The 13,523-nt window shown below is 40.5% G+C and overlaps 1 protein-coding gene across 8 annotated transcripts in view; it reads right to left on the bottom strand.

Moving 5' to 3' along the window:
• Positions 1 to 13,523, bottom strand: part of CEP152 (centrosomal protein 152) — a 143,236-nt gene that overhangs the window by 98,175 nt on the left and 31,538 nt on the right. For 7 of the 8 annotated variants that reach the window (XM_049898550.1, XM_049898547.1, XM_049898548.1 and 4 more), the window contains exons 3-6: positions 7,543 to 7,646; positions 7,250 to 7,316; positions 6,890 to 7,168; positions 3,740 to 3,905 (exon numbers count right to left, since the gene is read on the bottom strand). In XM_049898550.1, the coding sequence (XP_049754507.1) occupies positions 3,740 to 3,905; positions 6,890 to 7,168; positions 7,250 to 7,316; positions 7,543 to 7,646 (616 nt within the window). The remainder of the gene's footprint in view (positions 1 to 3,739; positions 3,906 to 6,889; positions 7,169 to 7,249; positions 7,317 to 7,542; positions 7,647 to 13,523) is intronic. The other variant, XM_049898552.1, reaches the window with a different exon arrangement.

The following is a 13,523-nucleotide window of genomic DNA, read 5'->3' as shown; positions in this document are numbered from 1 at the left end:
ACAAAAAGAACATTGAAGGGGAAATCACCAAATCAATACCATTTACAGTAGCCCCCAAGAAAATAAAATACTTAGGAATAAATCTTACCAGAGATGTAAAAGACTTACACACTTCTGCAAGAAACCAAAAGAGACCTATGTAAGTCAAAATACATATCTTCCTCGTGGATAGGAAGAGTTAACATTATAAAAATGTCTATTTAACCAAAAGCAATCTATACATTTAATGAAATTCCAATCCAAATTCCAACTACATTCTTTAATGACATGGAGAAACAAATCACCAACTTCATATGGAAGTTAAAGAGGCCCCGGATAAGTAAAGCATTACTGAAAAATTAGAACAAAGTAGGAGGCCTTACTTTACCTGATTTTAGAACCTATTATACCACCACAGTAGTCAAAACAGCCTAGTACTGGTACAACAACAGATACATGGACCAATGGAACAGAATTGAGAATCCAGACATAAATCCATCCACATATGAGCAGCTGGTATTTGACAAAGGCCTAAAACAGTTTAATGGGGAAAAGACAGTCTTTTTAACAAATGGTCCTGGCATAACTGGATATCCACCTGCAAAAAAAAGAAAGAAGACTCATACGTCACTCCATGCACAAAAACGAGGTCAAAATGGATCAAAGACCTAAACATAAAATTTATAATAAAGATCATGGAAGAAAAAATAGGGACAACATTAGAAGCCCTGATACATGGCATAAACAGTATACAAAACATTACTAACAATGCAGAAGATAACTAGATAACTGGGAGCTCCTAAAAATCAACCACCTATGCTCATCCAAAGACTTCACCAAAAGAGTAAAAAGATTACCTACAGACCGAGAAAAAGTTTTTAGCTATGACATTTCTGATCAGCGCCTGATCTCTAAAATCTACATGATACTGCAAAAACTCAACTACAAAAAGACAAATAACTCAATTAAAAAATGGGCAAAAGATATGAACAGACACTTCACTGAAGACATTCAGGTAGCTAACAGATACATGAGGAAATGCTCACCATCATTAGCCATTATAGAAATGCAAATCAAAACTACAATGAGATTTCATCTCACTCCAACAAGGCTGGCATTAATCCAAAAAGCACAAAACAATAAATGTTGGAGAGACTGTGGAGAGACTGGAACACTTATACACTGCTGGTGGGAATGTAAAATGGTACAACCACTTTGGAAATCAATCTGGTGCTTCCTTATAAAGACAGAAATAGAAGTACCATGTGATCCAGCAATCCCACTCCTTGGAATATATCCTAGAGAAATAAGAGCTTTTACAAGAACAGATATATGCACAGCAATATATTGCAGCACTGTTTACAACAGCAAAAAGATGGAAGCAACCAAGATGCCCATCAACGGATGAATGGATAATTACGGTATATTCACCCAATGGAATACTACGCATCGATAAAGAACAGTGAGGAATCTGTGAAACATTTCATAACATGGAAGAATCTGAAGTGCATTATGCTGAGTGAAATTAGTCAGTTATAATAGGACAAATACTGTATTAGACCACTATTATAAGAACTCAAGAAATAATTTAAACAGAGAAGAATATATTCTTTGATGGTTATGAAAGGGTAGGGAGGAAGGGTGGAAGGGGGTATTCAGTAATTAAATAGTAGATAAGAACTACTTTAGCTGACAGGAAAGACAACACCCAATGGTGACCTGGTTTAGTCCAACTCAGCACAACTGAACTAAATCAAAAGTAAAGAAGTTTCTGGAATAAACTGAATGCTTAGAAGGCCAGTGTAGCAGGGGTAGGGGTTTGGGGACCATGGTTTCTGGGAACATCTAAGTCAACTGGCATAATAAAATTTATCAAGAAAACATTCTACATCCCACCTTGGGGAGAGGTGTCTGGGGTCTTAAAAGCTAGCAAGTGGCCCTCTAAGATGCATCAATTGGTCTCAACCCACCTGGATCAAAGGAGAATAAAGAACACCAAGGACACAAGGTAATTATGACCCCAAGAGACAGAAAGTGCCGCATAAACCAGAGACTACATCAGCCTGAGACCAGAAGAGCTGGATGGTGCCCTGCTACAACCGATGACTGCCCTGACAGGGAACAAAACAGGGAACCCTTGAGGGAGCAGGAGAGCAGTGGGATTAAAAAAAAGTAAAGTTTAATGCAGACCCCAAATTCTCGTAAAAAGACCAGACTTAATCGTCTGACTGAGGCTAGAAGGACCCCGGTGGTAATGGCCCCTAGACTTTCTGTTGGCCCTGGATAGGAACCACTCCCAAAGCCAACTCTTCAGACCGGGACTGGACTGGACAATGGGCTGGAGAGGAATGCTGGTGAGGAGTGAGCTTCTTGGATCAGGTGGACACTTGAGACTATATTGGCATCTCCTCCCTGGAGGGGAGATGAGAGGGTAGAGGGGGTTAGAAGCTGGAGAAATGGACATGAAAAGGGAGAGTGAAGGGAGGGTGTGGGCTGTCTCATTACAGGGAGAGCAATTGGGAGTATGTAGCAAGGTGTATATAAAGAGAAGTAATGGGAGGTCACGTAGGCAGAAAGACCGGGAGCTGGAAAGGAGACCGAGTACAGGGTAAGTGAGAGAGTGAACACCCAGGAGGTATCAGGTCACTGTTGTCACACTTAGTTACTAAGTTACCAAGGCCAGTTATGCCACACACACTGTCTACGTCCTCATTTCCTCATTGAGCAACTTGTCAACAAACAGAGGGCACCTCTGTATCTGCTACTGATTGCTTTCAGAAGGGCCTCCCCTATACCCACCCACGGGCATGGAGCATGCGGAGGCAGTGCTTTCCCTGGGGCCTAGCCCAGATAACCCAGACATCCAGTGTTACTTCTCCCCCTTCTAACCCTGGAATCACACCAGCACTTCAACATGCACAATAAATAGAAGTTATTCCATTTGCCAGGGAGTATGACAGTTAAAGTTGGAATAAGAAATCACCAGTTCAGGTTAGTTGCAGTACAAGTTAGGATTTTTTATTCTTTGTTTTTTAACACTAGCACATCATCTCCTCAAAAATCCTCCAGTCAACTATAAGCACTTTTTCTCATATTTATACATTTACTTAAAAAAAAAAAATTTCACAAGTGCCACACTACTAAACTTGATATCTAAGCCTGGTTTAAATTCTGAATATAAAGTCATTTATGTCAGAATTGTCTAATTATTACATTAAAGCTCTAAAAATAAAACAAAATCATTAGGATGTTAATGGCTGATGTACTAAATTACACTGGTATACAATAAAAAAATCTGAGATTGAAAAGGAAACTGTATTTCATTTTCCAAAGTAGATTTCACTAATAAAAATATGAAGTGAAAAAAAAGTCATAATAAACTAGAACAACTGAAACATAGTTAAGAAAAATTTAACTCTGCATTATGGAAAATTTCAAACATATGCAAAAAGAGAGAACAGTACAATGAATCCTCGTGACACCATCATCCAGCTTCGACAGTTCTGAAGTCCTGGCCAGTCCTGCTCCATCGATGCCCCCACCCCACATTCCCTACAACACATTATTCTGAAGTAAGTCCTAGACTGCATATCAGCTTACTTGTAAATATTTTAGTATAAATCTCTAAAAATAAGTCCTTTTAAAAATATCAACAATAACATTATCATACCTAAAAATAATAACCCTTGAATATGCTCAAATACCCAGTTTTCAACATGCCCCAGTTATGTTAAGAAATAAATATAAACTTGACACATACCTTCATTAGCTCCTAAAAACTGCTGCTGCAGCCCTTCAAATGCGTCTCTTCCTGCTGCCTCCTGGGCTGCTGAGCCACTGTCCTGGGCAGAGGATTGATAGGGTTTATATGTCACTTTACGAGGTTCCAAAGCTGGACAACTAGGACTCTGTGATGTACCAAATTGCTGTTAGAAGATGACAGATTAAACCAGCAATTAGGACTTGGCCTTTTCTACAAAAATTAACTGACTCAGACATCTTAATTTTATGTTGTAGAACTTAAGTTGGGTATAATTGCAAAAGTTTATCCATCTTTTGCTTAAAAATAGCAATGATTGTTATTAACACTGATAACTGAAAATCTGCAACATGTACTTTGTGTGCACCTTAAGGAAACCTGGTGGCATGGCGGCTAAATGCTACAGCTGCTAGCCAAGGGGTCAGCAGTTCGAATCCACCAGACGCTCCTTGGAAACTCTATGGGGCAGTTCTACTCTGTCCTATAGGGTCACTATGAGTCAGAATCGACATGATGGCAATGGATAGGTTTGTTGTTGGTTGATGCATCTTAACTGTACTTTTATTTGAGCACATAATGGGGCCAGGCTCATAAATAAACGGAAGAATTCCAGAAAGATGGAACATAAATGCCTTACTACGAATGGTATAGATGACACCAGCATCTTGGGACCCTAAGAATGCACAGGCAGGCAGAATACTTTGCAAAAGGACAGTGGTAATGTCCACGCCCTATGGAACACAGTTCCACTCAGACACACACAGTCACCAGGAGTCGAGAGTCAACCTGATGGCAAATGGTTCTGGTTTTTTCCATGTTTGTACAACAGGCTGAACGTAATCGATGTCACTGAAGTAACATGTAAAAGTTGCTGAACTGACAAATGTTTTGTTGTATACATTACATTAAAAAAAAAAAGAATGCACATGCTGAATAACAAGACCATGCGATGTAACGCTTCATGTGTAATACTCAAAACTTTTGTGAAATGAATAACAATCTATAGTGACAGGACTAAGAGAAAATTGCTCTTAAAAAAGACCAAAAAGCCATTCTGTCCCTGGGTGACACAGAACAGCTATTAGTAAGATGAGGCTGCCGGCTGTCACTGAGGATCTGTCAGCACCGGGTAACTGTGTCCTGAGGCCTTACATCAGTAAACTCTCTCGGGGTGAACACATGGCATCTGATGTTTCTCTCAAACACCTTCACCCTCTCTACTGCTATTCCACTATACAAAACAGACATCAGCTGTTTGACCTCAAATCTGAAGTGTTCGACCCAAAATCTGTTTTAAGAGCGCAGAGCAAAAAAAAAAAAAAAAAAAGCTGAGGAAATTAAATGCCGTCGTCTACAAACAATCACCAATTTAAACTATATTTATATATCAGAACATAACTTCTCACTGAAGCACAGTGAAGTTGCAGACACCAGAGGCAGCAGTAAATGAGGGTCATTGTTCTTTGCTAAACTAAAATCAAATGTTAACATTTGATTAACTGCTTCCATAAAGCCTCTATTTGAAACTAATTTAAGATTGTGATTACAATAGATTTTCAACAGAAACCAGAAATTTCTGTAGTTAAAATAAATCATCATACCGTTGCGCTTACACATTTCATATACACATGCACATTCACATGAGTGCACACACGCATACTCTTCATGCACACATGCACATTCACGTGAGTGCACACATGCACTCTTCATGCACACATGCACATTCACCTGAGTGCACACACACTTCATGTACACATGCACATTCACATGAGTGCACACACGCATTCTTCATGTACACATGCACATTCACATGAGTGCACACACACTTCATGTACACATGCACATTCACATGAGTGCACACTCTTCATATACACATGCAATTCACATGAGCACACCCACTCACTCTTCATGTACACATGCACATTCACATGAGTGCACACATGCAAATTCTTCATATACACATGCACATTCACATGAGTGCACACGCACTCTTCATATACACATGCACATTCACATGAGTGCACATACACACTCTTCATGTACACATGCACATTCACATGAGTGCACCCACACACTCTTCATGTACACATGCACATTCACATGAGTGCACACACACACTCTTCATGTACACATGCACATTCACATGAGCGCACCCACGCACACTCTTCATGTACACATGCACATTCTTCACGTACACATGCACATTCACGAGTACACCCATGCACTCTTCATGTACACATGCACATTCACATGAGTGCACACGCACATTCTTCATATACACATGCACATTCACATGAGTGCACACACGCACTCTTCATGTACACATGCACATTCACCTGAGTGACATGCACACTGTTCACATACACATTCACATGAGTGCACACACACACTGTTCATATACACATGCACATTCACATGAGTGCACATGCACACACTCTTCAAGGACACATGCACATTCACGAGTGCACACACACTCTTCATGTAAACATACACATTCACGAGTGCACACACTCTTCATATACACATGTACATTCACCAGTGCACACACGCTCTTCACATACACATGCACATTCACGAGTGCACACACACTCTTCACATACACATGCACATTCACAAGTGCACACATTCTTCACGTACACATGCACATTCACGAGTGCACACACGCAATCTTTGTATACACGTGCACATTCACATGAGTGCACACATGCACACTTCATATACACATGCACGTTCACGAGTGCACACACACATTCTTCATACACACGTGCACAGTCACATGAGTGCACACGCACACTCTTCATGTACACGTGCACATTCACGAGTGCACACACTCTTCATGTACACATGCACATTCACGAGTGCACACTCTTCATATACACATGCACATTCACATGAGTGCACCCACGCACACTCTTCATGTACACATGCACATTCACGTGAGTGCAGACACACACATTCTTCATATACACATGCGTGCACACACACTCTTCATATAAACATACACATTCACATGAGTGCACACACACTCTTCATATACACATTCACATGAGTGCACACACGCACATTCTTCACACACACATGCACATTCACATGAGTGCAAACACACACACACACACACACACATTCTTGACAGTCAAATTCTTACAATACCTGAAAATGGTTCCTTTGAGGATCTGAAAAATGAATTACACTGGTTGGTTGGTTATTAAATTCCTGCTTCTGACCATTGGTGTATGGCCTAAAGTTTTCGGGAAGGTGATATAAATCAGCCTGCTCATATCTACTTGGAGGACTATAACCACTTCCACCTTCATCTCCGACTTCTTCAGGACGGTACCTAGGATTTCGGTCTTCATTTTTACTTTGATTCTCTTCCCAACCATTGCCGCATTTCTCTCCAACGTATAAATCCCGGACCTGGTTATAATTCTATCAGATAATAAGAGTAAAATGAAAGAACTGAGATCTATTCTCACCCTCCTCAATGTCATTACCACACCAGATACTTACACTTTGAGATTTAGGCAGCACTTGATGCTCATTCCAGTTCATCTCCGGTTCCTGAGAATGACGTGCTCTTGAGAAAAACCAACATGTGAGATTTAGAGCCTATCATTTGTTTGGACAGAGGCAGCACCAAGAACCCCAGGGTTTTAACATGCCTTCCCTCCAACATTCGCCCCAAACTGTAGTAACCAGTCTACAACTTTCTAATCACGTGTCTGATTATGAGCTGCAGAGAACCAAAGGAAAGAGACGTATAGAATTGCAATACCCAAGTGAAAGTGACTGGAGGGTCTTACTCTGCCTCTGTGCCATCCTCGCTGCAGTCAGAAGAGTGGAGCTCGGGAGAGGAGAGGTCGTCATCCAGCATGTCATGGGGAAGGTCTGTGAGTAACTGCTGCAGCTGAGATAGGAAAGTCTGCGTTAGTGTCACACCACCCTCCGTACAAGGTACCAAACCAAAGCTGCCTTGGGACCAGTGGATTTTTTAAAAGCTTTAACTGCAGAAGTCAAAGAAGTTTCTAATTTCTCCATTTAATAAATATGTTAATTCCATATGAATTATGTTCAGCATTTCACTTGAAAGGGGAAGATGCACAAAATCAAGACATATTAAAAGATATTAGTTTTTCCTACAGAGTTATTGGATTTAAATATGCACGTGCCCACTGCTGCCGAGTCGATTCTGTAGGACAGAGTAGAACTTCCCCATAGGGTTTACAAGGCTGTAATCTTTACAGGAGAAGACTGCCACATCTTTCTCCCACTGAGCAGCTGGTGGATTTGAATCACTGACCTTTCTGTTAGCAGCCGAATGCTTAAGCACTGCACCACCAGGGCTCTTAGACATACCCATATGGTGTGACTAAACTGAAAAAACTTACTTATAGAAACATAACAACTCCTAATGATGGTTCAATCACTGTATTATGTTATCACAAGGCAGACTTGAGTCTCAGAACCCTGTTTTCCCAGTAATCAGACCTTGGGCACTTGACAATCAGACATGCCCCAGGGAATCCCAGTAGCCAGATGTATTTTACCCAGGTAGTGTTTTTTTAGTGAGGCTAGCAGCTGCAGCAACAGATGCCTAGACGCCCTTAAAAGCTCTGATAACATGATATACCCCTGGGGAGTGACTACTAAGTAGAGAGGCATCTAATTCCAGTGATGAAAAGATATACAACACTCTGCTCTTGTACAACATTTGAATAAAAGGAGAGTTGGAAGGTTCTGTTTTCTACAGATAGCACTTTCAAAAGCACAACTACAAAACTGACATAAAAGCATCTGACTTTTCTCTCCAATTTTTTTTCTAGATAAATAGAATAATGACATTTTGAGCATTCTGCCTATATAAGTTAGTCTGCATGACAGAATAAATCCATTCAAGTTTCACAAAAAGTAAACTGTGATAAAGAGATGAACAATCATCTAATTTTTTAATTTCGGCATCTATGCACAAATGTCAGTCTTTGAATCCCAATATAAAGTGTGTTAAAACTTGCAACATAATCAGCGGATTCAAACATTATTACTAAATAGCTGGTAGGAGACAGCTTATAATGGCTTCTCTTTAAGAAATTAACCACCAACTTGATAAACAAGTTGACTGAGTCCCTCCAAAGGACATAAATCAGTCCCATAAAATTACGCAATGAGTGAATCTGGAAGACATTAAACACTCTGTTAAATCTTGGATTAAAAAATGAGGTGCTCGTTGGTCTATGGCAGTTTTTTTATTGTACTGTAGATGAAGGTTTACAGAATAAACTAGTTTCTCATTAAACGGTTAGTACACATACTGTTTTATGACACCGGTTAACAACCCTACGACATGTCGACACTCTCCCTTCTCTACCTCCGGTTCCCTATTACCAGCTTCCCTGTCCCCTCCTGCCTTCTAGTCCTTGCCCCTGGGGCTGGTGTGCCCCTTTAGCCTCATTTTGTTTTATGGGCCTGTCTATTCCTTGGCTGAAGGGTGAACATTGGGAGTGACTTCATTACTGAGCTAAAAGGGTGTCTGGGGGTCATACTCTCAGGGTTTCTCCAGTCTCTCTCAGGCCAGCAAGTCTGGTTTTTTTTTTGTGAGCTAGAAATTTGTTCTACAGTTTTCTCCAGCTCTGTCCGGGACCGTCTATTGTGATCTTCGTCAAAGCAGTGAGTTGTAGTACCCAGGCACCATCTAGTTGTGCTGGACTCAGTCTGCTGGAGGCCGTGGTAGATGTGGTCCATTAGTCCTTTGGGCTAATCTTTCCCTTGTCTCTTTAGTTTTCTTCATTCTTCCTTCCTCCCGGAGGGGTGAGACCAGTGGAGTATCTTAGATGGTTGTTCAAAGGCTTTTAAGACCCCAGACACTACTCACCAAAGTGGAATGTACAACGTTTTCTTTATAAACTATGTTATGCCAACTAACCTAGATGTTCCTGGAGATCATGGTCCCCACAGGGTCTATGGCAGTTTTGTTTTGTTTTTACTTTCTCTGTTATTGGTATAAAATACATGGAATGTAGCTATAAAACATATCTGAGTATTATCTTTATAATCACAAAAACTTTCCAAAATACACACAATAAAAGTTACATAAAAATATTCTAAGACTGCAGTGATGGTGCACAGCATGTTGAATGTAATTAATGCCACTGAATTGTACACTTTAAAATGGCAATTTTTCTTGTTTTATATATTTTACCACAACACAATTAAAAATATATATATATATTCTAAGAAAAGTCTGAAAAGAATACCCCATAAAGAGTTGGGAGGAAGTAAGAAGGGCATATATTTCTGACATTCACTAGGTGATCTTTTTTGTGTTTGTGTGTGTGGTTCTCTAAAGATGAAACAAGAGAAAAATATTCTTTACAATGAAGTTATCTTGACCTCTAAAGCCACTTAATACTAACAACCAAGCCTTTGATTTATTGCCTACCCGCTTGTACAGAATAGTTGAAAAATCATTCTGAGAATTATCCGTATCAGCTGATTGAAGATATAAAGAACAAGAAATATGAAACAACAATGAAAACAAAATAGAACAGGATGACATATTATATCATGTGCTTCCCATGAAAGCTGGCAAAGTGACTCTAAAAGAGGCAAAATTTGCTAGTAAAAAAAAAAACCCATATCTATGACGTCTCGTGGAAACCCTGGTGGCATAGTGGTTAAGTACTACGGCTACTAACCAAAAGGTCAGCAGTTCAACTCCACCAGGCGCTCCTTGGAAACCCTATGGGGCAGTTCTATTCTGTCCTATAGGGTTGCTGTGAGTCAGAATTGACTCAAAGGCAACGGGGTTTTTTGATGATGTCTTCTAAAAGTAGTCTAACCAGTTTGGTCTGTAATTATGCATCACTGCTTTAAGGAAAAAGACTACCCCCTCATGTTACGCAAAGAAAAATAACAACAAAATCTTTCATACTTAAATCAATTAAGGACGCCTGTATGAAAAGGATATTTTCTTCTAAACCTTCAGTGGGGTTCAAGTACATAGCCTTATCCTTGACAGAGATATCTGAACGGTAAATTTTTTCCCCTAGCCAGGACAGAAAGCTGCACGTTATTAAGTAGTTATTGTATTGTAGCTTTCTTTTTAGAAGCACATTAACAAAACTGGCATTCCATGGAGGAAAATTAATTTGAGCAAAAACAATGAGCCAATAAAAATGCTCATACGTTATTGCAAACTTATCAACTAGCAAGGTCATGCATGTAATATTTTAAAATTTTTATATGGTATTTTACACATTATCTTAACATTATTCAATAGTTTCATTCACCTCAAAAAACTTCTCTATCAAGTTCTCTGGCATAGCTGAGTTATATTCATTGGCTTCTATAACTTTCAGGGCAGAGAGATGCTAAGTGGGCTGAAGTCCTCCTAATACACTATACAGGAACAAAACCCCACCCCCAGGGCTTCCATTTAGGAGAGTCAGTATGTTGTCCTCATACGCACGGTCAAAGAGATTTTGCTTTTGGTTATCAAACACAAAATTACCCTATCAACTTACAGATGTTATCAAATAGAGAATTTTAGAAACTACAAATTCTGCTCATTAAAGATCCAACTTCCAAACACAGACTCAAGGACAAACATAACAATCTTTATAAAGGTCAAAATTTAATCCCACTCATTAACTTCAAATTCATCAGACTGCTTTTTGGTTGTGAATAACTATCTTCTCAATAGGATATTATTGTATATCAATGGAGTTAAATAATTTGAGATACCTTCCCTAGATAAAGATAATTTGCTGTTGTTAAGGCTTCTATTGAAATGCATTCTGAGCCATTCTATAAATTCTGCTCCCTTGACTACTTCACACCATTTCTTCCCCCAAAAGAGAAGAAAAAAAAAAGAGGGCATTATCCTCATGAAACGTATAAATAAAACATTTTTGCAATAACCCACACAGAACATCCAAAAAGCTTATGTTCAGGGGAGAATGTAAAACAAAGAACACATAAACCTTTTGTTAGGGTTTCAACCTAAATTAAACAGACTGTCTTCAGGTGTGATAATCCTCAAGGTTCACAAAAGCAAGAGTTCTCAGATTACAAACCGTACAACACAGCTTCTCCCAAGAGAAAAGCAGCTAATGGGAGTAGCCAACCGTCACACTCCTTTTGAATAGTTTCTCTCTTAAATACACTGAAAAGATTGATAACTGAAAATATGAAGTATTAGATAATACTCTCATGGGTACACACCAAGCAGAATCTTTATTTTAACCTGAAAACAGTTAAAAACATACTTGAAAAGGCATGATATGGGATTGATGAAGGGCAAAAATAACTTGGTAGCTAGAGCTTTGGTTTATGAATTATGCCATGTTCAGAATGATAAATAAGTAAATAAAATCTGTTTCATTAGATAGTGTTATCTTTGTGGGGAAGACCTTCTCTAGGTTACCACACATCTTAAAAAAAAAGGGGGGGAGGCGGAGCCAACCTGGAGCTATAGACAGAAGCATCACACCTCAGTCCCGAAACCCCAAGTGTCAAATGAAGAGATAAAGAACCCAACCAAGCACCAAATGGAATAAGAAACTGACAGAGAACAGAAGATACGAGTGGAGGTCCCCTACCAGCTAAGATAGCACAGATCCACCATCTTGGACTCCTGTCAGAGATTGGTGAACAGGGAGTGCAGGAAAGCAACTATACATGCTTTACTGCCCCCCACCCTTCTTCCCCTGCTTGGCCTCCACCACTTCCCAGTAGGCCACGGTCTCTAGACCAGGAGGCACCGGCTCCATGCCACTTGGATTCGCCCTGCCCATACCAGCCAGTTCCTTCAGTGCCATTTCTTTGTTGCAGCTGTTGCTTTTTCGGCTTCTTCCCTGTCTCTCACCTACTCCCCCTCCTCCTTTCTCTCGAACACCTGGCTCTCTGTGCCATCTTTGCTTCTTCTTGACAGGCAGTGAAGTGCCAGTCATCTGGGGAACTGCTTTGCTGGTTCCACCACCACGCTGGTGGGATCCCTGGGGCCTTACTGTTCATTTGTTTTCTTTTTGTTTTTCTTCATTTCTCAGTTTCTCGTCTCTACCTACATACCTTCTCTTCCTGTCTTCTGAATACCGGGCATTGTGTGCCATCTCTGCCCCTTCAAGCCGGGCTGTACCACGTGGCTTGGTACCCAACTTCCTGGTCTGCGCAGCCATGCTAGTGGGATTCCTGGGGGCATTTTTTTGTTTGTTTTTCCTCATTTCTCAGTTTCTCATCCCTCTCTACTTTCCTTCTTTTCCTGTCTCCTCAAAACCTGGGCCTATGTGCCATCTCCTCCCCCTCTAGACAGGCTGTGGCCCATGACCTGAAAGCCACTTCCCCAGTCGCCAGTGAGATCCCTGGGGGCATTTCTTTTTAATTTTTCTTTTGTTTCTCTTTTTCTCTATTTCTCATCTGCTCTACTTTCCTTCTTTTCCTGTCTCATGAATACCTGGTGCTGTTTGTCATCTCCGACCCTACAACACTAGCTGTGCCCCAAGGTCTGAGAGCCATTTCCCTGGTTGCTGGTGGGATCCCTGGGGGCATTTCTTTCTTTTTTCCTCTTTTTCTTCTTGTTTTTCTTCATTTCTCAGTTTCTCATCTCTCAGCTCAACAGCAGGCTCCCTCAGCACTTTTTGTTCAGCTTGTGTTTCTCTCTCCTCTCTCCCTTCTTTCCCGTACCCAACTTAGCCCCACACATCACAACAATCCCCACCCCCACTGCCTATCTACACCGTGCACTGGACACTGCACCACAGAGCAGCACAGGCATGGCCTGCAGGAACCT

The sequence above is a fragment of the Elephas maximus genome, chromosome 10, assembly GCF_024166365.1.
Source record: "Elephas maximus indicus isolate mEleMax1 chromosome 10, mEleMax1 primary haplotype, whole genome shotgun sequence".
In the NCBI taxonomy this organism is placed as follows: domain Eukaryota; kingdom Metazoa; phylum Chordata; class Mammalia; order Proboscidea; family Elephantidae; genus Elephas; species Elephas maximus.
This window is presented reverse-complemented; position numbering and strand designations above follow the sequence as displayed.